General features: G+C 45.7%; 1 protein-coding gene across 1 annotated transcript in view; it reads right to left on the bottom strand.

Moving 5' to 3' along the window:
* SYT10 (synaptotagmin 10) overlaps nt 1–25,633 on the bottom strand; it is a 76,289-nt gene extending 50,656 nt beyond the window's left edge. Inside the window, exons 1-2 of the mRNA XM_053256142.1 lie at nt 25,387–25,633; nt 3,880–4,240 (exon numbers count right to left, since the gene is read on the bottom strand). Of these exons, the coding sequence (XP_053112117.1) occupies nt 3,880–4,240; nt 25,387–25,537 (512 nt within the window). The 5' untranslated portion in view covers nt 25,538–25,633. The remainder of the gene's footprint in view (nt 1–3,879; nt 4,241–25,386) is intronic.
* Between the last annotated feature and the right edge of the window lie 938 nt (nt 25,634–26,571).

The following is a 26,571-nucleotide window of genomic DNA, read 5'->3' as shown; positions in this document are numbered from 1 at the left end:
GTTTTAGCTTATACTACTTTATCTTTGAGAGTCTTTTTTCGCTTTGGTTCATGCAGCTAAGCTGTTACTCTTATCTATAGAATTTCCATCTTGACTCTCAAAAGTGGAGCTGGAGGGATCGTAAATCCTGTCGGGTCAGCCGTGTCAACAGATTTACGACACTTCTTGATATTTGTGATGTTGCCAAACTAAATGTTGCCCAAACTCCTCCCCCAGCATCTGTCCTCCCTTTACTCCTTCCTTCGGTCTCATGCTTTACCTAACATGGCAGAGTAAACCACATACCCCCAATACAGGCTTGGGGGAAAGTCTATTCCCAGATGTCAGTATGAAAATATGTACACACATGGCGCCATCAGTGCACATATGGCAACATGATGAGGCAGGGGAACCTTTGGGCAATGGAGGAGTTCTTCTCAAACACTTCTCACAAAAGATCATAAACTAAGTAAATTCCAAATTGAGCTGGGGGCAAGGGTGGAGCAAGGTTGGAGGGGGCCCTGGGAAAAGAGTTTGAGGATGGCTTCACTGCCCATCTGCCTTGTCCCTACCTGGATGGCCATGTTCTTGCCCAACATGGCCTAATGGCATCCCTGAGCTGTCACAAGGCTGCTCCTATGCCAGCAAGAAGGGGCCTGCCTTAAAGGGTCCACCTGTTCCCTTTGGGATCAGGGCAGCAAACTACCATGCCGACACAGTGACATCAGAGAGTGTCTGGCCATCGTGAGTTGCAGCTGAGTCCCCAAGGGAGCGGGTGGCAGGGGAGGCGGCTGGCAGTCCTCAGACACCGGCACTCCTGGGCACTTACACCACTCCCCAATGCTGGCTATGCCCCTGCGAGGGGTGGGGGCATTGTTTGCCCATCATTAATATTTGCTTTTAAAGCAAATATTCAAACAAAGAATGTGGATGCAAACTGGCATTCTTACAAGGCAGGCCAAGTATTACTCCACATTTGATCTCCAGAGAGAAGGCACTTCACCTTCAGCCAGCTCACAGCTTTCTCTGCCCTCTCCCTTAGCCCATTCTAAAACCAAAAACTGCTTTTCCTTGCATATAATCTTCAATGCACCTGTCTCAGATCCCATCTCTGCAGGTGAATTGCCTATTCAGAGAACCATCCATGGCCATTAAATGCACATTTACACTCTTTTGTCAAATCCTGGATTCTAATCAGGCGATTAAAAGGCAAAACCATAATGATGGGTCAAGTCATAGTAATCAGACAGCAAACTTACAACAGCATACTATAAAGTACAACTACCTCAATACCCCTCCAAAGTATGTTGACAAGACTGATTTTGAGCATTCTGTAAAGAATAATTTGTTATGGGGTGGCTAACAAATAAAGTTAGTTAGTTAGTTATTTGAAGAATGGTATGACATTGTGACTGAAATCCGATACACACTTCCCAGGAGTATGCCTCACCTAACAGTGGGACATCAACCAGCATAGGATTGAGACATACATTGGACATCTGCAACCCTTTACTAATTATGCAACTAGTAAATGTACACCCGTCTGAAATTCTTTTAGAACTGACTTCCAGTGAAATCACTGGATGATGAACAGAGATGAATATTGTGGGGATGGGGTCGTAGCTCAGTGGTAGAATATCTGCTTTGCTCGGAGAAGGTCCCAGGTTAGTATTTATTATTTATGTATTGTTCCATTTCTATACCACTGTTCATTAAAATAATCCCAACATGGTTTACAATATAATTAAAACAATGCACAATTAAAATACAAGTTAAAAGTACAAATATTAAATATAACAATAATATATCTCTATTTAAATTTTTTAAAACCCAAATATAAAAGTAACACACACTTCTAGGCAGTGTAAATAATACTGAGCTTGATAGGAGGGAAGTGCACAGAACCAGTTTGGAAGCCCAATTTGAACAACTGGCGGTTCCATTGGTTCGAAGGCGGGGGGCATAACGTTAAGGGTGAGGGAGGATGTCCTTACCACTCCTGCTGTATTTCCTCTGCTGGAGCTCCATTTAAAATGTCTCTGTTGAGGCGGCAGTGTACCTCCCTGCTGCCCCAGTGTCCTCCTTGGCCGGAAGTAAAAGGAAGTGCCCCGTGCGTGTGTGCCCAGTGGGCGCGCACACATGCCTGGCATGTGCATGCACGCCGGGCACTTCCTTTTACTTTCACTGGGACAGCAGGGAGGTACATTGCCACCCCGACAGAGACTTTTGTAAAGCACCAGTGCGGGAAATGCAGCGGGAGGGGTAAGGGCACCCTCCCCTGCCCTTAAAGGTATGCTTCCCCTACCTTTGAGCCACCCCCGCCAGTTCTGTGCACATCCCTACTTGATGGACAAATGTCTGACGCAGTATAAGGCACTTCCTATGTACCTGTTACCAGCTTTACGTTTCTGTGATGCACATGTATGATGTGCTAAGCTGATCACCTGACTCATCTTGCCAAGTGAGGAGGATTTTATTATTCCCACATTGCTTCCCCAGATTTCTGATCAGGTGTGAAATTTCTACACCTGATCAGAAATCTGAGGAAAATTGTCCAGTTGATAGGATTCTCTTCATTAATTGGTAGGGCGATTCAGACACCAAACTTACAATGTCTAACTCCTTGAGTAAATTCCTCAATGGACATCCCACTGAAATTACTAGGACGAGTTAGTCATGACTAACCTGTCCTATTAATTTCAAGGAGGCTTTCACTGAGGAATTTACTCAGGACATCAGCCACATAGTTACCATGCAGCAACACCATCTGTGTGATTCAACTTCATTAGCAAAGAAATGTGTTTGGGAGCTGGGTTATTAGAGAGTTCTGCCCTTGACTACACCTTGGTACAGGTCACTTAGAAGCGGGACTGCACAACTTCAGCCCTCCAGCCTTTGTGGGACGACAGCTCCCATAATCCCTGACTATTGACCACTGTGGCTGCAGATAATGAGAGTTGCAGTCCAACAATAGGAACACAGGGACAAAGGAATCTGCCTTATGCTGAGTCAGACCATTGGTCCATTTAGCTCTGTATGGTTTACACAGACTGGCAGCAGCTTCTCCAAAGTTTCAAGTAGGAGTCTTTCCCTTTCCTGGTGAAGTTGCCAGGGATGGAGTCTTTCTGCTTTAAAACTAATTCTTGAACTAATTCTAGAATAACGATTTGTATGGAGAGGAGAGCTGGTCTTGTGGTAGCAAGCATGACTTGTCACCATAGCTAAGCAGGGTCTGCCCTGGTTGCATATGAATGGGAGACTTGATGTGTGAGCACTGTAAGATATTCCCCTCAGAGGATGAAGCCGCTCTGGGAAGAGCAGAAGGTTTCAAGTTCCCTCCCTGGCTTCTCCAAGATAGGGCTGAGAGAGATCCTGCCTGCAACCTTGGAGAAGCCTCTGCCAGTCTGTGAAGACAATACTGAGCTAGATAGACCAATGGTCTGACTCAGTATATGGCAGTTTCCTATGTTCCTATGGAAACACAGACTGACATGATGAGGAAAATTACTCAAAGTAGTCCCACTGCAGTTTTTAAAAAAGACAAATTAGGCATTGCCAAACTGGTCCTTTAAATTTCAGTCGGACTATTTTGAGTAATTTTCCTCATCGTATCAGCCACAAAGTACACATTTAGGCTTGAGTTCTACCAAACAAAATATTCTTCTCACACAGATAGATACACACATATAAAACCTACTTGAACACATAGCACTGAGCACTATGTACTATGTTCAGGGAAAGATACATGTCACTCTGGTCATTGTTCATCCTGCATCTATCCTATCATTTGGACTCGGGCGAAGAATTGGTGGGTGTTGCTCATCCATTTTCATTCAATTCTCAGTTAAATAGTCAGCTTGAGGCTCATGTTCTCTAAAGGTGAGCTTAAATCTCTCTTACCTTGATGAGGATGTTGGTTCTGTGATCTGCCTTTGCATACGTGCATGTTTGATTAGATGTTCTTTTAGTGCATTCTGGACCTCTGCTGGAATATCCGGTGAAGTGTGGCTAATTTTCATTGCCGCCTCAAGGATCTTCGCCGACGGCTTCCCGTTTTCTTTAATCATTTCCTTTTTCTCATTCGTTTCCAAAACCTCCGTAGGAGCACTAGAGGTGCTCTGAGGGGCGCTGGTTGGGTTCGAGGTCACCGGCTTGCTCCTCCAGCACGGCCAGCACAACTTCCAGAAGACAAAGAGGGAGACTAACAGCAAGGCGAGCCCGCAGAAGCTGACGACGACTGCTAACAGGCTCACGGAGATGTCTGCAAATAACAAGGAGGCAAAGTGAAATCATCCAGACAGCTTTAATTGGTTTAGCCACTAGATTAATCCAAACTGAAATGGGCTTAACTGGTAAATTAATCAACTTCCAGCCTATTCTCTATGCCTGTCAGTGTGCATGGACTGCATCTTTCCGACAATACTGGGGCCAGTTTTGTCGTGGCCTTGGTCACAGAACCATAGAATTGTTAGAGTTGGAAGGGGTCTTGTAGGTTATCTAGTCCACCCCCCTGCTTGATGCAGGAAATCTAGAGCTGGAGTAACCCCAATGGACAGCTGTCCAGCCCCTGCTTGAAGACCTCCAATGAAAAGGAACCATTCAACATAATTGGTTCTATTTTTGAACTACTCTTTCTCCTAGTATTCACCCATAATTTAAATGCATAGGCCAAAAACTGCATCTTGGTTGAGGTTACTGCAAAGGAAGTAAGTTCACTTGCCCATCCAACCTGTGGCAGAACACAGATCCAGCATTCCAGATGACCTTCAATAAGGGAACATTAACTTGCTTAGCGAGCAAGAGGTTGCTGGTTCGAATCCCCGCTGGTGTGTTTCCCAGAATATGGGAAACTCCTATATCGGCAGCAGTGATATAGGAAGATGCTAAAAGGCATCATCTCATTCTGCACGGGAGACGACAATGGTAAACCCTACAGAATGATAAACTCTGCAGAAGATCAGAGAAGGTGAGCTTTTGGCTGTTTATCATCTAGCCTCCTTTGCTGGACGGCATGGAGACTCTCAGCTGCCTCCCCCACTCTTGGTCTGCTAGCCGGGACAACTCAGACCACCACAGCACTGCTGACTGATTGAGAACCTTCCTTCCTCCCAGTGCCTGAACTAACATCACCTGCAGGCACTGATTGATTACATCAGCCTTGCCCAGAGTCCTTCATGAGAGGAAGGACCCTGGAGGCTTTATAAGGAAGCCGGCCTTCGGTGTTGGGCTATACCATTTTTAGTTGGCTGTTTGAAGAGTTGTAGTATGTGTGCCAGCTTTGTTATTGAGACTTGGTTGAAGTAGTTGTAATGTGTTTGGGTTTGTCTGGAGATGGGGAGACAGAGGGCGCCTTCATGGAATGTGGGGCAGCTATTCCAGTGGTGGTGGTGAATAGAAAAACTAACATTGGCAGGTAAGCAGGCCATTTCAAGGGAAGGGAAGCCAGAAATTTAATAGCTGTCCCCTTCCGGCTGCCCTGACAGCTCTTTGACCTCGGGGAGCACTGCCAACAACCCACATAGCCTTACCTTGCTCCTTTGCAATGCCAGGTCAGTCCAAAATAAACCTGAAGTCATCCATGATTTGATCATGGATAAAGGGGCCGACCTGATGTGCATCACTGAGACTTGCTTGGGGGAGGCTGGTGGCCCAGTCTGGTCCCAGCTTCTTCCTCCAGGGTATTCTGTAGAGGAGCAGGGGAGGGAATGTGGGTGGGGAGGTGGAGTGGCTGTGGTCTATAAGGATAATGTCTCCCTCACCAGGATCCCTGTTAGGGTATCAGACCATATTGAATGCACTTAATTTTGGGGACCAGGGATAGATTGGGACTTCTGTTGGTGTACCGATCACCCCGCTGCCCAACAGAATCCCTTACTGAGCTCATGGACTTGGTCACGGAACTTGTGTTGGAGTCTCACAGGCTTCTGGTACTGGGTGACTTCAATGTTCGTTTTGGGACCAACTTGTCCGGGACAGCTCAGGAGTTCATAGCAGCCATGACAACTATGGGCTTATCCCAAGCGGTCTCTGAACTGACACATATTGCAGGTCACACAATTGATTTGGTCTTTTATTATGATCGGGGTGGTGTTCTTTGGACCCCTGTGATATCCCCATTGTCATGGACGGATAACCATCTGGTTAAGGTTGGACTTACAACCACTTCCCACCTCTGCACCTATTAGAATGGTCCGCCTAAAGAGGTTATTGGATCCGGTGAGATTCCAAGAAGCCTTGGAGGGATTCAGTGTTGGCTCTGCTAGTGATCCTGTTGATGCCGATTGAGAAATGGAACAACTTGCTCACCAGGGCAGTAGACACGATTGCTCCTAAGCGTCCCCTCTGACCTGCTTCAAAATTGGCCCCTTGGTATATGGAAGATCTATGGGGACTGAAGCAGCAAGGTCAGTGACTGGAGCGCAAGTGGAGAAAGATTCGACTCAAATATGAAAGATTTCACCATGGAGCACATCTAAAGATCTATGCTCAGGCAATAAGTGCGGCAAGTGAGTTCACGTCCAGCGGAGTTGTTCAGGGTTGTGAGGGGACTAGTATCTGCCCCCCTCTCTTGAACCAGAATTTGGAATCATCAGTTACCCACTGTGATGTGTTTAAAGAGGTTTTCGCAGATAAAATCTCTCGGATTCGGGCCGACTTAGATGGAGACTCCACAATTAATTTGATGTCTGAACTGGAGGTGTCCAACTATTCCTCTTATGTGATTCGACTGGATCATTTTCAGTTTGTGACTCCTGTGGACAAACTGCTTGGGGCGATGAAGCCTACCACCTGTTCTCTTGACCCTTGTCCAACATGGCTTGTTCAATCGAGCAGGAAGACTGTTGTAGTTGGCCTGGTGGAAATTATAAATGCCTCTCTGAGGGAAGGCAGGATGCCTCCTTGTCTTAAGGAGGCAATCATTAGACCACTTCTAAAGAATTAGACCCCTCAGAGTTGAGCAATTATAGGCGTGTTTCCAATCTCCCATGGTTGGGCAAAATAATTGAGAGGGTGGTGGCCTCTCAGCTCCAGGAGGTCTTGGATGATACTGATTATCTAGACCCATTTCAAACTGTTTTTTGGGCTGGCTATGGGGTGGAGACTGCCTTGGTTGGCCTGATGGATGATCTCCAAGTGGGAATTGACAGAGGAAGTGTGACTCTGTTGGTCCTCTTGGATCTCTCAGCAGCTTTCGTTACTATCGACCATAGTATCCTTCTGGAACGTCTGAGAACATTGGGGGTGGGAGGCACTGTTTTACAGTGGTTCTGCACTACCTCTCAGACAGATTTCAGATGATGTTGATTGGAGATTGTTGCTCTTCAAAATCTGAGCTTAAGTATGGTGTCCCTCAAGGCTCCATACTTTCTCCAATGCTTTTTAACATCTGCATGAAACCGCTGGGAGAGATCATCAGGGGATTTGGAGCTGGGTGTTACCAGTATGCTGATGACACCCAGATCTACTTCTCCATGTCAGCTTCTTCAGGAGCTGGCATATCCTCCCTAAATGCCTTCCTGGAAGCAGTAATGGGCTGGATAAGGGAGAATAAACTGAAGCTGAATCCAGATAAGATGGAGGTACTTATTGTGTGGGTTCAGAACTCTAGAGACGATTTTGATCTGCCTGTTCTAGATGGGGTCACACTTCCCCAAAAGGAACAGGTTCGCAGTCTGGGAGTACTTCTGGATTCACACCTCTCCCTGATTTCTCAGGTGGAGGCGGTGGCCAGGGGTGCTTTCTATCAGCTGATACGCCAGCTGCACCCATTTCTCAAGATCAATGACCTCAAAATAGTGGTACATTTGTTGGTAACCTCCAGACTGGACTTCTGTAATGCGCTCTACATGGGGCTGCCTTTGTACATAGTCCGGAAACTTCAGTTGGTTCAGAATGCAGCAGCCAGGTTGGTCTCTGGGTCATCTTGGAGAGACCACGTTACTCCTCTGTTGATGGAGCTACACTGGCTGCCAATAGGTTTCTGGGCAAAATACAAAGTGCTAGTTATAACTTACAAAGCCCTAAACGGCTTAGGCCCTTGGTATTTAAGAGAATGTCGTCTTCAGTACAAGCCCCACCACCCATTGAGGTCATCTGAGGAGGTCTGTCTCCAGTTGCCACCAACTCGTTTGGTGGCTACACAGAGATGGATCTTCTCAGCTGCTACCCCAAGATTGTGGAATGCGCTCCCTAATAAGATTTGAGCCTCCCCATCTCTGGCAATTTTTAAGAAACTACCGAAAATGCATCTCTTTAACCAAGCTTTCTCAACTTTTCAAAACTTGTTTTTAAATTGTTTTGGCGATTTAATTGGTGTTTTATGATGCTTTAATTGTTAATTATTATTTTATGTAGTTTATAATTTTTGTTTTGTTAAACTGATTTTAATGGTGTTTTAATGTAAACTGCCCTGAGCCTTTTGGAAGGGCAGTATAAAATTTTTAATAAATAAATGAATAAATAAACCCCTCCTGTATTCTAACAAAGAAAACCATATGGCTGTGGTCGCCAGTAGTCTACACTGACTCAATGACACAACTTTACTTACTTTACAACCTATTAGTAGAGGAAATATTTACTATCAATAGAGCATATTGTTAAGATTAATAGATCAGTAATAATAGCACATAGATGACGTGCGGGCTTAGGTTAAACATGGCTGTTTAACTTTAAAAGTGCAGTATAACCTCTGAACTATAATTTCAGATCTCTGCAAAAGGTCAGAGTCCTGCATTCTACCCCATAGTTCCATATAAGGTCAAGTTTCATGGTTCTGATCAAGCTCACCGTATAACAAAAGATCTAAGCTAATAACGTCTAGCTCAATCGTCAACTTCCAGTTTTTCCATCAATAGTATCAAACTAGGTGTGTTAAGGAAGCAGATAGCCCACCACAAAAGCAATATTTATCTACATCAAAGGTTGTTCTCTGCATGAATATAGAAAGTGAAAACTCACAATTGATGTACACATATCAGGTAATATGAAAGGTCAAGGAATAAGGGAAAGGTTAAGAAATAAAGGTTCTAGTCCATAAATATTCTGAAAAATAAAGGTCAAGAGTAACATGTTCTAAGGGTTTCATTGTGGGGCAATAGGTATGAGTGGTAAAGAAAGGATGGGAGGGGTTGCCAGTTCTGCAGAGAAAGCTCTGCACAAACTCTCCAAGGCCTGGTTACCCAGCTAGCTGAAATAATTGTATTCATCTTGATCGGTGGTAAGCATAATAAAGTATCATTAACTAAATAATTGTGTCTGGACATTTTTCTGTGGGTCAATAAGACAAATAGTTTTGGAAGGCCTAGCTATTAGTTTACTGCTCTTCTGCTAAGGAGAATTGCCATGCTCACAATGAGGACAATGAATGTTTCATTAAGGTAATAATAATTTCTTACAAAGGTCTGATGGGAACAACTCTTAGGATTAGGGCTGAACAGATGGTAAGGTCTAAGAGATCACGGTATCTGCAGTTTGGAAGGTCAGGTGTTCTGATGATTCCCAATGCCGGCCCCCCCCCATCTTTCCCTGATGCATTTAGAGGTGTGGAGAATCAGCGGTCTGATCCTCCTTACCTTTGCTGCTGCCACCAAGTAGACTTTTTGTATGTCTGGATCCCCTAGAACAGCCCTTATACCTTTGTCAAAAATTTCAAAAATAAAAAATAAAAATCCAAACTCAGTGGTGTGGAAAGGCTTATAGGCATGGGGTGGAGACAAATAACCAAGCTTCTACTCTTTATATTACAAGAAAGTTTACTTTGAAAAAATTAGTTCAAATAAAACATTGCTTTTTAGTTTCTTTACACAGCAAACATGCAAACTCAAAACAGTTACCAAAAGAGCATACCAGGGAAAATAAAAGGCCGGGAAAATGCATCCACTAACTCACTCTACAGTGGTCCCTACACAGCCCTCTGTATTTTCTCTCTTCTCAGCATCTGGCCCACAGCGCAGGTCTGGGGCTCAATCCAGCCTGGCTCTTCCATGATTTCAGTTCTGATTCTCCAACTTGAGTCTTCAGAGGGACTTACCTGGAACCTTCTCTCCGGCAGAGTTGGTCTGGCTCCACTGCAGACCAATTCTCCTCCAGATTTCTGCTTGCTGACTGCTCAGTCTTAACTGCTGGGTCTAGACTCCTCACCCCAGACCGTCTCAATATATACAGTTTTCTGGCCCAACAGTTTTTCAGGTCAACCAAACATTACAAATAAAAATTCCCTCCATTTTTCAAAATCCCTTTCCCTTCCAGAACCAACTGTCAAACTGCCAATCCAAATGTGAAACTAAAGGAAAAAAACCAAGTATGAACTTTTGACCCGGTACAGAGACCAGCCAACATTCTATACATACTATTTACAGTGAAACGGTTAGTGCCTCATTCCTTCACAAGAGGGCTTATTTGTTGACTTCTGTGCAAAGCTCTATGTACATTGTAATGCAACATCCACGCAGTTGCTCATGTTCCTGCACAAATGCAAACATCACACAAATGGAGTTGTGCAACAATACAGCCATTGGAAATAACAGTCATAGTATCAGTATTCCTCTTATTTCTGCCCCCCCCCTTTGGGGAGAGAGAACCTAATCACTGGATTCCCATAGGGGTAAGGTGTTGGGGATCCCCCAAAGGGCTGTGGGCCACCATGGGAGATAGGGCCAGCACTCGGGAGCCTACCCTCCTGGTGTGGCTGGTGTTGGTCCCTCCCGGCCATTAAGCCCTGGAGGTGGCTACTTGCCCTGGCCGGGGAGTGTCTGCCTGGCCCCCACAGGATAACAATCCACTGCCGCTTGAAGATGGCGAGTTGTCGCAGAATTAGGGGAGATTCACACAGGATCTCAGGCTGAGATCTCACAAGACTTGCCCCACCTGCCAAGGGCTATATAAACCAGGGCTGGTCAGTGATTAAAGTCCAATCCAGGAGGAGAGCTGCCAGGAGAAGGAGCTCTGACACTCCCTTGGAGAGCTGGAGGCAGCAATTCACTGGGGCAGTCTGTGAAGAGAACTGATTGCCTAACTATGGGATAATTATTACTATTATTATTATTTTACACAGTCAGACAGGTGTTACTGACTGGTTTGTTTTATCCAGACATCGAGTCCTTCCCAAGGACCTGGGATGGCTGCATTTTATTGTCAATTGTTATAGATATTGTCGCAGAATATAGGCTGTTCCCAGTAAAGCTGCTTTTTGTAATTGGCTGTTGGTGATTTCTGTGGCCCCTATGGTGTTGAGGTGCTTTTCAAGGGCTTTTGGAACTGCACCCAGGGCGCCAATGACCACTGGGATTATTTGGGTCTTTTTCTGCCACAGCCTTTCAATTTCAATTTGTAGATGTTTGTTTTTGGTGATTCTTTCAATTTCTTTTTCTTCTATTCTGCTATCTCCTGGTATTGTTATGTTGATTATTTTGACTTGTTTTTCTTTCTTCTCAACTACAGTTATATCTGGTGTATTGTGTGGCAGATGTTCGTCTGTTTGTAGTCGGAAGTCCCATAATATTTTTACATCTTCATTTTCTATCACTTTTTCAATTTTATGGTCCGTCCAATGTTTGACCACAGGTAGCTTGTATTTTTTGCAGATGTTCCAGTGTATCATCCCTGCTACCTTGTCATGCCTTTGTTTGTAGTCAGTCTGTGTGATCTTCTTACAAAAGCTGATTAGGTGGTCCACTGTTTCATCTGCTTCTTTACAAAGGCGGCACTTGCTGTTCGTTGTGGATTTTTCGACTTTTGCTCTTATTGCATTTGTTCTTAGTGCCTGTTCTTGTGCAGCCAGTATTAAACCCTCTGTTTCTTTCTTCAAGTTGCCATTCTTAAGCCATTGCCCGGTCTTGGTGATGTCTGATTTTCCACTTATATTGTGCAAATATTGACCCTGCAGGGGCTCATGTCTCCATTTTTCTGCTCGGTTCTTGACTTGTTCTTTCTTGTAGACCTGCTTTCTTTCATTGGTGTTGAATAGTTTCGCATTATTGACCATTTGAAGTGCATCTTCTTCACTGTCCTTGATATATTCTTCAAGGCCTCTTTTCTCCTCCTCTACTGCAGCATTCCTCTTCCACCTGAGCTGCAAAGGAGGTAGAGCCTATCTACATCACTGCTGGGGTGCAGAGCATGATTGATGGTCATGATTTTCCTGGTCTTACGATCCAGCGTCTCTAGCTCAGCCTGGGTCCAGTCTATTATCCCTGCAGTGTATCTGATAACAAGTATAGCCCACGTGTTTATGGCTTGTATGGTGTTCTCGCCATTGAGTTTGGACTTGAGGATTTTTCTAACTCTCCTGATGCATTCACTTCCAATTTTTATTTTAACTTCAGTGTGTGCGATGTTATCAGCCTGGAGAATGCCCAAGTATTTGTAAGGTTCTTTCTCTTCCAGGATCTTACTTCCATTGGGCAGTTCTATTCCTTCTGTTTTTCTTATTTTTCCTCTGTTCATTATTAATGCAGCACACTTGTCTAGTCCAAACTCCATTGCTATATCGCTACTGAATATACGGACAGTGCTTAGCAGTGATTCGATTTCTGACTGGGACTTTCCATACAACTTCAGATCGTCCATGTACAGCAGATGGTTGATTTGACTTGATGTTTTAGATGTTTGGTATCCGAGGCCTGTTTTGTTTAGTATTTGTGAAAGTGGGGTCATGGCGATTACAAACAACAGAGGGGATAGTGAGTCCCCTTGGAAAATGCCTCTTCTAATGCTAACCTGTCCAAGTGTCTCACCATTGATTGTTAACTGTGTACTCCACATGCTCATTGCTTTTTTTATAAATATCTGAATGTTTTTGCTGACACCACTTGTTTCTAAACATTTTAGTATCCATGTGTGAGGCAATGAATCAAAGGCTTTCTTGTAGTCAATCCATGCAACACTTAGATTTGTTTTTCTTCTCTTGCAATTTTCTAAAATCATTTTGTCAATCAGCAGCTGGTCTTTTGTGCCTCTGGTGTTCAGGCAATTTCCTTTCTGTTCAACTGGAAGCTGTTAGTTAGTTAATAAGTGTTGCATCACTTCATCTGCTATTATTCCAGTTAATAATTTGAACATGGTTGGCAGGCAGGTTATCGGTCTATAATTACCTGGAACTGCACCTTTTGCTGGGTCTTTCATGATGAGATGAGTTTTCCCAGTTGTTAGCCATTGCTCAATATCACCTCCTTGCAAAATGTGATTGAACTGTTTTGATAGTTGTTTATGAAGGCTTATTAGGTGTTTAAGCCAAAAGCCATGCAGTTCATCGTCACCTGGCGCAGTCCAATTTTTAATTTTCTTTGCTCTTTCACTTATTAATTCTGGTGTTATTATTAGATATTGCATTTGTTGGTTACATTTTTTGACCTCTTTCATCCAGCCTGCTTTTTTATTATAATCTAATGGATTGTCCCATAATTTCCCCCAGAATTGCACTGTTTCTTCTTTATTTGGTGTTTCTAGGTTTCTTGCATTTTCTCCTTCTATGCTTTGGTAGAAACATCTCTGAGGGGGGGGGCAATTTTGGGAATGCAATTGATGTATTCTGTAACCTGTCAGATTAAAGAACATCTCTGATTCGACTGGAATTGGAGATTCTGCCTGTGTTGTGTAATTCTGGCTTCATATCTGCTAATCTTCTTTGACACTGCTGTTATTTGCTGCTTTATTATTTCCAGGACTTCTCTAATTTTCCTTGAATCTAGGTGGTATTTTTGGATCAGATACTGTTTGGTGTTTTCATTCTTCAGCTTCTTGTCTTTCATATCTTTCAGTTTACTAGCATCTGATCTAAGCCTGGAGATTTTATTTTCTAATCTAATCTTCCATTTAGGTGATGTACTGCTTTCTTTTTTACAGGTCCACTGATCTTATATCCGAGCTCTTGTGTTGTTGTTGTTGCTGCACTGTACATTAGTTGGTTTGTTTCTTGCAAATTATTGGTTGTTATTTCTGCAAGTGCAGCATTTATATCTTTTAATGCCTGAGCAAGTTGTTTTTTGGCAACTGTTTTTAGAGCTGGAAGTCGAACCCTGGTGGTTGTTTGGTTCATGTGCTCAGTTATTTTTTGCTTTGCTTTTCTGTTAAACTGCATTTGGGTTTTTGAGGTGAAGGCAAAGGGGTGGTTGCCTGGTTTTGATTTTGAAACAGTTCAGTAACAGTGGCATCCTCGATTTCCAACACCTCCTCCACCTGCGCCTGAGCAACTTCTTCAATTGGTGGTAATTCTTCTCCCATATCTTGAGCCTGTGTTGCTCTTTGCAGTTCTTCCAGCTCAACTCCCATGAATACTTTATTTCTTATTATGTATCTTCTCTGGTCTGCTAGCCTTTGTTCTGTTATTTCTGTATCTGGATGCTTTTCTTTCCAAATTCGGTACATTCTTTTTAAATAACCTCTTCTAGTTGGACTAGACTTGTAATAGCAGATCATTATTTCCTTGTTGGCATTTTTCGTATATTTTTTTCGGTTAAGCGATGTTTCTTCCAGTAACTTTGCAGTCTTCAGCCCTGGTTGCTCAGCTGAAGATCCTGAGTCCTGTTGCCCACTTGCCACCAGATGTCCAGGGACTATAGCACCTGGCGCGGTCCTTGTTGACCCGGACAACGACCGATATGGTATAGATTTATTAAAGTTACATCTCACCATATTGTTGATGGGAGAGGCACTCTTTTTCTGGCTCCTCTGGTGAGACCTGTCCAGTATGGTTGGACCTCTGGCATAGCTCTCACCTTCCTCAGAGCACACAAGCCCCACAACCATGCCAAGGTAGTGCCTATTATTATTATTATTATTATTATTATTATTATTATTATTATTATTAATTAAATTCAATTTCTATACCACCCTTCCAAAAATGGCTCAGGGCAGTTTACATGGAGAAATAATAAATAAATAAGATGGCTCCCTGTCCCCAAAGGGCTCACATTCTAAAAAGAAACACAAGATAGACACCAGCAACAGTCACTGGAGGTACTGTGCTGGGGGTGGATAGGGCCCCCAGTGGCCATAATTCTAAGGCCATCTGGAGCACTCTATATGGGAGGAGGTGCTATCTGACATAAGGTTTATTTGCAGTTTCTGTACACGCGATTGTAGGCAAGAACTAGCACCCACCCACCCATGAATAAAGGCCTCTTGTATAGATCTTGTTCCTTGGTGAATATTTTTGGTTTTTTTGGTGTGTTGTAGATCTATAGATCTTGGTATGTCATGTTGTTGTTTTTTTACTTGAAACTATTAGCATCCCCAAGATTGCTTTCAATGGTCATCTGGTGATTGATGTCAATTCCTGGAGATGCTAGGCCAATCTTAAAGGGTTGCTTTAAGATTGGCAACCCTTCTGACAACAGATCTGGATCCCTATTCTGCCCAGTCTTCCCTTACTGTGGCTGATTGGTGCTCAGTTCTCCTGACAGGCACTAGCCTTTTTAAAGGAGCCCTGTAATCAACAAGACAAGAGTGAATGCACTCTGGTCTTCAAGATAAGACCAGTGTAAATGTACTTTGGTGTTAAGGACAACTCTTTCTGACTAAGTCCTATAATTATTCTAGTTTTGCTCAGTACCTATTAGTCAGATGCACTGAGGACAGTTTTTGCTGCTGCCTTGCCATTTGGGATATGTAAATGCTTTTAGACAGATCTGCTCAGGCTTTTTGTGTTTTTATTCCTTATCTTGTGCCAGTTAAGTGCCAAAATCTATCTGAGAGGCCTTTAAAAAAAAAAAAAAGGATTTGGCTTTTATGCCTCTGAGCACAAACACAGTTGACAACTATCATCTAATAGCTCTGTATTGAAGTGGGGAAACGTGTGTGTATGTGTAAATACATCTTCCTCAAGGATAATTATAAATCAGTCATAGTGTGTATAGCACACTATCTTGTTGAACTACAGCTTCCATCAGGTTCAGCCACAATGCCCTTAGCTATTGGGTCTGGGGATGATGGGAGTTGTAGTTGAACAATATCTGGGGACCCAAGGTTGGGGACAACTGGTATACAGGACATCTTATGGGGAGTGATCTTGTTAAAATGCTACCAATTATCATTCATTACATAACAAAAAGGTAAACATCCAGAAATGGCAAGCAAGATTCAATATCATTGTGCAATGCCTTGCCCATTTGGGGAATCAATATTGTTTGCAAAGATTAGAGTGTTTTCCAATACTAATAAAGTAATCTTGCTGAGCTTTAACAAGCATTTATCTCTACAAGCATGATGGCTCCTTGTACAGAAATATTGTACACTGATTAGTAAACTAGTGATAAAAGCTGCTTCTTGTTCCACAGTGACCAAACTATACCAGTTTTTTGGGGTGCCAGGCTAGGGAAGCCATCAGGCCACTTGTTTCCCATCATCTACCTGAACAAGAATTGGTGCCGTCTGCTGCTGGGATTTTCTGTGCTGGTGTGTCCTCTGTATTGGGCACATGCACGCCATGGCCCATGTAGGGGCGTAGCATGGTTGGAGCGGGCCCAGGGACAAGACGTGTATATGGGCCCCTTCCTTCTCTCCCACCCCCACCATGTCTTTGCTGCAGAAGAACTGTAAGGACATGGTGAAAAAACAAAATGTCCCTGGCATTACTTTTCTCTTGCTTCTGTGCAAATAATATCACTCCCCATGCATGCACACAGACATCTACACACACACTTGCGTGCACACATCTCCCTGACATTTTAAAAACATATATACAGTACCTATTACAATCACCTCATATATTCATTCATCAACTAAGAGAGCATCTTCTTCACTACGAGCCCCACCGCCCATTGAGGTCATCTGAGGAGGCCTGTCTCCAGTTACCGCCAACTCGCTTGGTGGCTACACAGAGACATGGCCTTCTTGGTCGCTGCCCTGCGATTGTGGAATGTGCTCCCTGCTGAGATACAATCCCCCTCATCTTTGGCAATTTTCAAAAAACACCTCAAAACCCATCTTTTCTCCCAAGCTTTCTCAGCTTCCTTAAAAAAAAAAAAAAAGGGTGTGTGTGTGTTAATTTCTGCTTTATTTTTTAAATTGCTACATTGTTTTTCAGTTTTTTGTATATGTTTTTAACTGGTTTTATGCTATGGTTAACCACCAAGAGATGAAAGTTTGGGGCGGTGTACAAATTTGATAAATAAATAAAACAGTGAAGCGCAAAGAGTGAGCAGTCATCCATCTGGTGCCTCCCACCCGTCACTTCTTCAGGGACCCAGAGACATTTGTTCCCCACCCCTGTTCAATCATTGCGACCCCCCTAGAGCCATTCTTTGGTGCATCATATTCATATTCATTCTCTCTCACACACAAACACTTTGTGTGGTATTGTCAAAAATTAGCCTGGTTGGGATCCTGGAGAGCAAGGGCATTCTGGGGGCCAGGCCTACATTCCCCCTTTTGACAATGAAACTCAATCATATGCCCCCCAAGCATAAATACATATGCTTTTGAAAGTCTGTAATAGAATACAGCTCCTATGAAGGTGGAAACAGTGGAGAGCTAGGGTTAGGTGAGGCTAGGAGCTCTGTGAAGGTGCCTCCACGGCTGTATTTCCTTTCTGAAAGAGAACATGGGGGAGGGAGGTGGCTGAGGAGATTCAGGGTCCTGAGATTCAATGGAGGCCCTTGCCCCATGGGCCATCCCCTAATGATGCACCTGTTGGAGCTTTTCCACAGGGTGACTTAACCATGACTTTACTTTGGGAGGGTGGGTCTGCGTTCACATATTGGACAGATTTACCCCAAAGTCAGTGCAATGTTTCAGAGAATACTTCACAAATGATTCGGGGTTTCCCCTCTGTATTGGAACTTAACCTGATTTCTGTCTGGGGTAAAAAAAATCCTCTTTTTTTAAAAAATCAAAGTATCCATTATGCCCCAAACTCTCAGTAAAGCTTCACAGTAAACCTGTGAAGCCTGCTGTCTGAAAAGCCTCCTGGAGAGTCTTCCGGAGATGAGCCCTAAGGGTGTGGGTTCTCTGAGAAAGAGCCCCTGCCCACTTCATTACGGGACCGAAATGGAGTAGCTGCCTGATTTAGAATCTGTGATGGACTGGAGAGCCCCCAGAAATGCATCCTCCAAGGGGTGAATCCTCCAAGGAGGAGCCTTTGGCCAGCCAGGTGCCTCTTTTAGAGTCCATGACCAACTCACTGCCTGTTACAGAACATGAGGCCCATCTGCCATCCCAAGTCCTGGAGAATAGGCTCCCTCAAATCCCCGCTCCAATCTTGGGTATGAGACCACCAGCATCACCACCAGACCCTCAAGAGTGCCAATGCCTCCCTGCCACCCTGTCCCCTCTTCGGTCTGGTAGTGACCAGAAGTACGATGTGCACATGTGCATGTCAGAGTGTGCACATCACGCACACCCCCGGCATGTGCACACTACTTCCAGTCACTTCCAGACCAAAGAGAGGACGGGGTGGCAGGGAGCTGCCCCGCTGGTCTGGTTTTAAAGGGAGCTCTGGTGGGGGAAACGCAGCCGGGGGTAGGGAGTGCGCCCTTCCCCCATCCTTAAAGGTGTCCCACCCACCTTCAAACCGGCCCCTGCTGGTTCCATGTACATCCCTAATCAAAGTCTCCAACCACCTCCCTTCCTCTGATCTTGTTCATAGGCTATGGAAGTGGCCTCAGAAGTGCTGGGAAGGGGCTTAATTGTCACCCTATTCCTCCACCAGCTGTCAGGGAGAGGGGTAAAACTGCTCCTCACCAGGAGTCTCTAGGTCCAAACCACTCCCCTCTCTCCAGACCTTCTCATTCCTGGCCAGCCAAGCCTTAAATAAAGCCTTGCAATCAGGGCAATCCCAACCACCCTCTTCTGACTCTGCCCTCTCCAGTGTAGCTGCCTGCATCCTCCCTCCTTCAGCTGTTGCCTATCTTGCCAGCTGTTGGGGCCTGGCCTTCTCTTCGCCACCAGGAGGCAACCTGTTGGGCCACGCTGGCCCATCCACATGTAAGGTCCCAGCTGGCTTTGCCTGTACCCAGGAGCTGTATTGCCTCCGTCTTCTTGCCCTCCCGACCGGGTGCTTACTCAGGCCTCCCCGCAGCTGGCAGAGAGGCCCAACAGAGGTCACCTCATGAGGAGAAGTCCGAACCTGGCTCAGCTCTGGGAGGCTAAGACTGAGTGATGCCAGGAGATGGATGGGGACCTCCTGGCAGAGGCACACTAACCCCTGGACCTCCAAGGTCCAGGGGGAGCCGCCAAATGGCCAGGGGACCTTGACAGCCACCCCATGCCCACCCTGCCAAACCTCCGGGGTTTTTTGTTTTTGGCTTGCAATGATCTCTAAACTGTGCAGGTGTGCCTCGCACTTTGTTAAAAGACACTGGCCCAAACAGCATCCTTCCAGTCTCTCTGCTGTGGGGGGGGGGGGGAAGGGGGAGAAGAGAGAAGGACTGCTCTGCTCCCCCTCTGCAGGCACCCCCTTGCTGCAGTGAGAGGGGAAAAAAAGTTAAAAACAAAACAAAACCAGAGGTTTCGTGGGGTGGCCCCCAAAGGAGGTTTCGGGGGCCCTCACGTGTAGGCACATGGGGGGGCTCACAGCTTGGGGATCTGGGTGGTCTGGGCACCCAAATCATCTTGGTGTGCCCCTGCCTCCTGGTTACTTCTTACCGCTCTTGGTTTCGCTAACTCACTGCTGGTGCAACAGCCCTCCTAGGTGGTGCTACTGAGCCTCTTTGCTCAGGGGCATAGAAAGGCTGGAGTGGGCCCAGAGACAAGATTTTAAAACGCCCCCCCCCAACTGAAGACCAGTTCATGAAGTAAAGAAATCTTAAATGAGGATGAATACAACTGAAGGAAGCCCAGGCGGGTGCACGGCTGGGGGAGTCAGTCATGTGACTTGCCTCTAGGGGGCCCCACAAGGCAGTGGGCTCCCAAACAACTGTTTCCTTTTGCCCTGTTATGCTCCTGTCTTTGCTGCTTTGTTTGCTGATTGCCCTGCAGCTGGATCTCTGCCTTGCTGCCTTCTCTCACTGATGTGAACCTTGCTTCTTGACTCATCCTTGCCTTGTTGCTGGGAGACCTCACTGCCTAGCCATACCTGACTCCTTTCAGGTGAAGCTTGGACATTTGGGGGCAGTAAGGGAGTATTCCGACCCCAAGGCTGGCCTGTGGTGGATGTCGCAGCAGCAGGGCACCCTCTGCCCATTGGCTACCTTATCAGTTGCCTGCGCAGTTTAGAGATTGTCGCAAGCCTGTGATGTCACGGGCTTGCAACAATCTCAACTGTGCTGGCACACCTCGTAGTTTGTTAAAGATGCTGGCCAAAACAGAGTGACCAGTGTCACTCTGGTCCCTGCCACTGCCGGGGGAGAAGGACTGCTCCTCCCACAGTCACCCCTTGGCCATGCTGAGAATAATTTTTAAAAAGTGGATGTTTAGTAGGGCTGCTCCCCCAAAAGTGTTTTTTGGGGGCCTCGTGTGCATGGGGGGGCTCACGGCTGGGCGGTCCGGGCATCCAAATTACCTTGGTGCACCCCTGGTGGCTCCAACAGAGCTACCACCTGGTGGCTCTCAGGCACATCCTGGAAGGTTCTCCTCTGGAGGAGAAGACCGGACCAGTCTCAGCTCGGGGGGGGGGGGGGGATAAGACTGCGTAAAGCCAGGAGATGGGCAGGGATCTCCTGGTTACTACTTAGCCCTCTCCGTCTCACTCACTGCAGCTGGGGATGATGTAGTCCAAAACCAGCTGGAGGGCTGAAGCTGGATCTAGCCCAGCATCCTGTCTCACACAGTAGCCCACCAGATGCCTCTGGGGAGTCCACAGGCAAGAGGTATGGGCAAGCCCGCTCTCCTGCTGTTGTTCCCCTGCAACTGGAACTGAGTGGCATCATTCTTCTGAGGCTGGAGATGGTCCACAGCCCCCAGACTAGTGGTCATTGATAGACCTGCCCACCATGAATCTGTCTAAGCCCCTTTTACAGCCATCAAAGCTGGTGGCCATCACCACATACCATGGTAAAGAATTCCATAGATTAATTATGCACTGTGTGAAAAAGTACTTCCTCTTGTTGGTCTTAAATTCCCCAACTTTCTGTTTCATGGGGTGACCCCTGGTTCCAATGTTGTGAGAGAGGGAGAAAAATTTCTCTCTGTCTACCCTCTCAACTCCATGCTTAATTTTATACACTTCAATCATGTCTCCCCTTAGTCACCTCTTTTCAAGGTAAAGAGCCCCAAATACTGTAGCCTAGCCTCATAAGGAAGGTGCTCCAGGCCCCGATCATTTTGGTTGCCCTCTTCTGCGCCTTTTTCAGTTCTACAATCAATTGCATCACTCCAGAAACTGGAGGCAAACCTCAAACTAGTTCCGGATCAACATCTCTTATCTCGTTATATATTATCAGGAAAAGTGAAAGATGGAGATGTACTTTGATCTTGAGTTTCCCAACCTTGGCTCCTCAGATACTGTTGGACTACAACTCGCATCATCCCCAGCCTTTGGTCATTGTTACTGAGGATGACAGGAATTGTAATCCAACTTCCGAGGACCCAAGGTTGGGGAGCCATTCTCAAAACAAGGGGTTCCCAACTTGTGGTACTCTAGATGCTGCTGAACTACAACTCCCATCACCCCCAGCTATAATTTATTGTGGCTGGGGATAATGGGATTGTAGTTCAGCAACATCTGGAGCCCCACAGGTTGGGAACTCCTGCTCTAAACGAATGAAACACTATTTTCGGTACTGGCTGGATTATTACTGGGAAGGATACCATTAAAATTTAGTGTAGTGTTGTGGCTAAGCGACTCAGCAATAAATCAAGAAGGCCCCAGTTTGAATATACCTCTGTCATTAACTGAGTAGTCAGCCTCAGCAAGTCACTGTTCTTTCAGCCTCACCTTGCCCATCTGCAAAATGGGCAACAATACTTGCCTACCTTAGAGGGTTGTTGTAAGGATTACAATATAACATAGGTACATTGAACACTTGAAAGCACTCTACAAATGTATGTGTGTGTCCCCTCCACAGCTCTATAAAAAATCTACGAGGAAGCAGAAGAGGAGTAGGCAGACACCTAAACATCTGCCTGGTGAGGTCTGACATTCAAGAGGCAGGCTTTGTGTAACTGTCTAGGAAAAAAGAGGGAGTTGTTCTCCCATCCAGCTTACTGTTTCTATTATTGTCTCTACAACTCATTTCAGCATATAAGAGGGGTGGTGTTTTGGGGGAGAGTATATTTTTGTGGTAATCTTTTCTTACCCTCAAAAGAACTCTGTGTGGTAGGCTGAGAGGGAGAATTGCACACAATACAAAAAGGGTCAAGACGTTATTTTTCCATTTCCGGATCCAGCATTCTAACCCCTGCACCAGACACTCTGACTATAATGCCAACAAATATTGCATATTTTTTGGGAATGGCTAACCAGAACTCTCTTGTCTCAGTGGGTTGTTGATTAAGAGCTGAAAAAATGCACACTTCTATGACATTAAATATTTGACATATTTGCAACAACAAACCTGTATTGGACAGTAAATGAGGCTGTTTACACGAGCAGCCTTACCCAGGCTTGGGTAGCCCTACCTGGGTAGGGCTACTCGTGTGAAGCACTGGGATCAGGACCAAACCCGGCGCTGCCCTCCTGGGTAGCCCAGGATTTTTACCTGACCGTTTACCTGGGTTAAAAGGTTGCAAGCATGCCCTTTTACCCAGGTACAGCCCAAGTAGACACATTGCTGGGTGCTTAGAGCACCCAACTCACAGTTGGATCCCTCAATGCACTGTATTTGCCATGCAGTGGATTGTGGGATATCTGGAGGCTGGGACATATTTTCTCGGTCTTTGGAATGCCACGTGGCTTGCAAAAGCACTGGTCATGTGGGTGCACGAGCTGCACAGCCCAGGACCATGCCAGATCATCTGGGGGGGGGGAGGATGAGTTCTATCCTGCCTTTCCCCCTCCCACCCTCCCCAGCAACAATCTCAATGTCTGACATTTTTAATGCAATCCTGGTGATTGGATGTTGTTCCTGGTGATTGGATGTTGTTCACATTTCTCCCAATACACGTGAAACTGAACCTCTATGTTTGGAAGTAGTATGACACTGAATACCAGATGCTGGGGATTAACAAAAGAAAAGGTCATCATTGTCATGTCCCACTTGTGAACTCTTTGGGGCATCTGGTTGACCACTGATGGAAACAAAGTGTTGAACTAGATGGACCATGGCTTGAACCATCAACACAATTCTTTGGTTCTTATGAAATGCTATTTAAACCCCTCATTCAAGAGGATGTCTAGGACAGATGTCTTTTGTCAATATTATTATTTGATTACTTTTCTTATTATAACAATAACTCAATATTATTCTTATGATTATTCTTTCAGTATTCTTATTCTGATTGCTATACAGCCCTGTCTATGGGATGGAACCATAGCTCCAGATAGCTCCAGATCCCCAGCTTCTCCAGATAGGGTTGGGAAAGACTCCTGCTATGTTCCTTGGATTGCCAAGAAAGCACAGATGCAGAAGACAAACTCCTTCCTGGTTATTCACTTCTCTTCTCACAGGAAAATTTCTTCCCCTGCAGTAACAGGTACTTTGAAGCTCTCCTTGGTCCTGACACCTGTTGCTCTGCTCTCAGTTCAAGTCTGATTGAAATGGAGTGTCAGATTCAGCTTTTGCAAGGATGTCAGGACCCAAGGGGAGAGAGAGGCTGTAAATCAGTGGTACTGCAGAGAGCCTCAATCCCGGAAATCTCCAGGGAGGACTAGGAAAGACCCTCTCCCAATTTAAAGTCCAGTTACCAGTCAGTAGAGGCAATGCAGATCTACATGGATGGATGGTCAGGTACAGTATAAGGCAGGTTTACATGCATAGGTTCACACACTGCCTTGAAAAATATATACAACTACCATGCTCAAGCAGTATACAGCCTTTAGCAGTTTTATAACAATTAAAAAAGAAAAAAGAATTATTCTCTCCTTCCCTAGGCAACTGGAGCAGTACTATTGTCTCTCCCCGTTCCTTCATTTTTTTTAAAAAAACTTTTATTAAAAAAAGAAAAATATTAATACACAAAAGGTTTATTAATATTTTATTGATTAAAGGTATTAAAAGGTGAGATTCCCTTTAGGAATTGCTGGGAGGGGTGTCTCATTTATGCAATAGCAAGGGATGACTGGGAGGGGGAGAGAAGATCTTGGATAGATTAATGAATGTTTTTAACTCTTCAATGCTTTCCTGTCACTGTGTCCTAGAGCTATGCCTTAAGTCGAGTGCTTTTCAACCCAAGAAAAAAGCAGAATCTCATTTCAGCCACCAGTACCAGAGTGCACTTTGTCTTCTGAGTCCTGCAGATCAGCCATGCAACAAGTGAAGCAACGAGAGAGAGAGAGAGAGTCCTAAGAGAGAGCCATGCAGAACGAGGACATCACCTCCGCTATTTTAGGATGGCCACCCTCCACACACACACAACCAAAAGACCCCCGTGCCTTTAAAAAGCCGCGTGGCAAACAGGAACGCAACAAGTACGACTTCATGTCGGGAAGAAGCCCTACCTGTTGCGTTTCTGCCTACCGCACAGCAGTTAAAAGCACAGATCGGCAAGAAAACCGAGGCTTACACACTTGGGAGCAGATACCCGACTCTCTAGCTACCCTAGGCAAATTGGAGCCCCCGGCCCCTCTTTTTGAATACCATCCCTCTCCTTTCATTTGACCTTTTGACAGACAGATCAACCAGACCTTTCTCTCCGCCTTTTAAAAGTCAAAATACAGGAGGCGAGGAAAGAAAGATCCAGACACTGTAGCAGTAAAAATTAGCAAAGTCAAATGCCTGAGAGTGACTGGTGGTATCTGAACCTCTGAAATCCCCGGTCCTTTGAGTTGATTATTCTCCCTCCTCGTCCTTCTCCCTGCCCCCCCCTCCCCCGCCCCAACCAAATCCTAACCGATTCCTCTGCAACTAGGTCCTTGATCTACACTTCCAAGCACCTTTTGCCCTGCATGATGGACTGGATCCCCGATGGCTCTCTCTGGCCGCCGTGCAGACACAACAAACATCTTGTTTGGTCTGAGTCTGAGAGAGTTCCCAGCTTTCTGGGCGCGCGTCTCCTGCAGAGCCTAAAACCACTGCTGCTGCTGAAATTTGGCTTAGCAATCCTTTCCTCCTGTCGTCCTCCGCAGGGACGAGGCAAGATCCGAGAAGCAGGGGGAAGAGCCGAGAAAAGTTCAACTTTCCAAACGCCCACTCAAAGCTGCCGCCGCGGTTGCTATTCGTAGAGAAAGCGTGCCCCCCACATACACACACACTCGCCGCCGCCTTGCTTTTAGTCCTCCCTCCCTCCCCTCTTGGGAAGAGGAGCAGAGGCAAGGATCACCATGAGACGGACTTAGGGGAGAGCGGAGGGGAAAGATATTAAGAAGAGCGAGGAAGGCGCCGCAGAGGGGCACGCCGGGGAGAGAGCGACCCGGAGCGCGAGAGGCTACTCTACCTGGGCTGCTTATACCTTGGTTGCTGGTCTCCACCGGGAAGATGCCTGAACACTTCTCCAGCTCCACTTTCCCTCCCAGGCAGAGCTCGGAGATGATCTGCAAAGCCTTGTGGCACAAGCTGCCCACCCCGTCCTCCTTGTGGAAACTCATCTTCTGCCGGGCTGTTTCCTTCTCTTGTTCTTCTGCCCCCCGCCACCTTCCCTCTGGAGCTAAGCCATGGCTGTCCTGGGCAAAGGGTGCCTCACTCTCCACCTTCTTCTTCCTCCTGGACGGTCATCAGAGGTAGCATTGAGAAGCAACCAAAACAAGAAGCGGGGGGGAAAGGGCGCCAGCTCTCAAGTCATCTGCAGAATGGACAGAAGCGGGGTGGGGAGATCCTTGGAGGCTGCTGGAGAAGGAAGAACAGTCCAGCTGACACGTTGCAAGTGAGCCAAGATGCACATTAGAAGAACACGGATGGATACGGGGAGGGGGGGTTGTTGTTGTTTTTGTTTTTTTGTTTTAACAAAGCAAAAAAAAAAAAAAAAAAGCACTTAGCAACGCCTTTTGTGCTCTGTGGGCACCGGGAGGCAGTTGGTCCAATGGCAGCAAAGCGCGGGTGCTTGGGTGGGTTACAGGTGATCAGCGCGCGCGGCGGGACTGGATGGCGGGTCTTGCCAAATGAGTCGAGAAGGCTCCGCTCTCGCTTTAGGGGATCTAGGGGAAAGAGAGGGAGGAGCCGCAGAATTACGGAGGGGGGGGGGACTGGGGGGTGCGCGAGGAAGAATTTGCTCTTCTCTGCGAAGTGCAGAGGATTCTGCTCAGCCTCTAGATGGCAGAGAACCGCGGAAGTCTTTCTTTCTTTCTTTCTTTCTTTCTTTCTTTCTTTCTTTCTTTCTTTCTTTCTTTCTTTCTTTCTTTCTTTCTTTCTTTCTTGTGTACCACCATCACCTCTCAGACAGGTTCTTTCTTTCTTTCTTTCTTTCTTTCTTTCTTTCTTTCTTTCTTTCTTTCTTTCTTTCTTTCCTACCTACCTACCTACCTACCTACCTACCACCTCTCATCCAGGCTTTCTTTCTTTCTTTCTTTCTTTCTTTCTTTCTTTCTTTCTTTCTTTCTTTCTTTCTTTCTTTCTTGTGTACCACCATCACCTCTCAGACAGGTTCTTTCTTTCTTTCTTTCTTTCTTTCTTTCTTTCTTTCTTT

The sequence above is a fragment of the Hemicordylus capensis genome, chromosome 5 (genome assembly GCF_027244095.1).
Source record: "Hemicordylus capensis ecotype Gifberg chromosome 5, rHemCap1.1.pri, whole genome shotgun sequence".
NCBI classification, from domain to species: domain Eukaryota; kingdom Metazoa; phylum Chordata; class Lepidosauria; order Squamata; family Cordylidae; genus Hemicordylus; species Hemicordylus capensis.
Note: the sequence above shows the minus strand (reverse complement) of the source record. Positions and strands in the feature narration are given on the sequence as shown.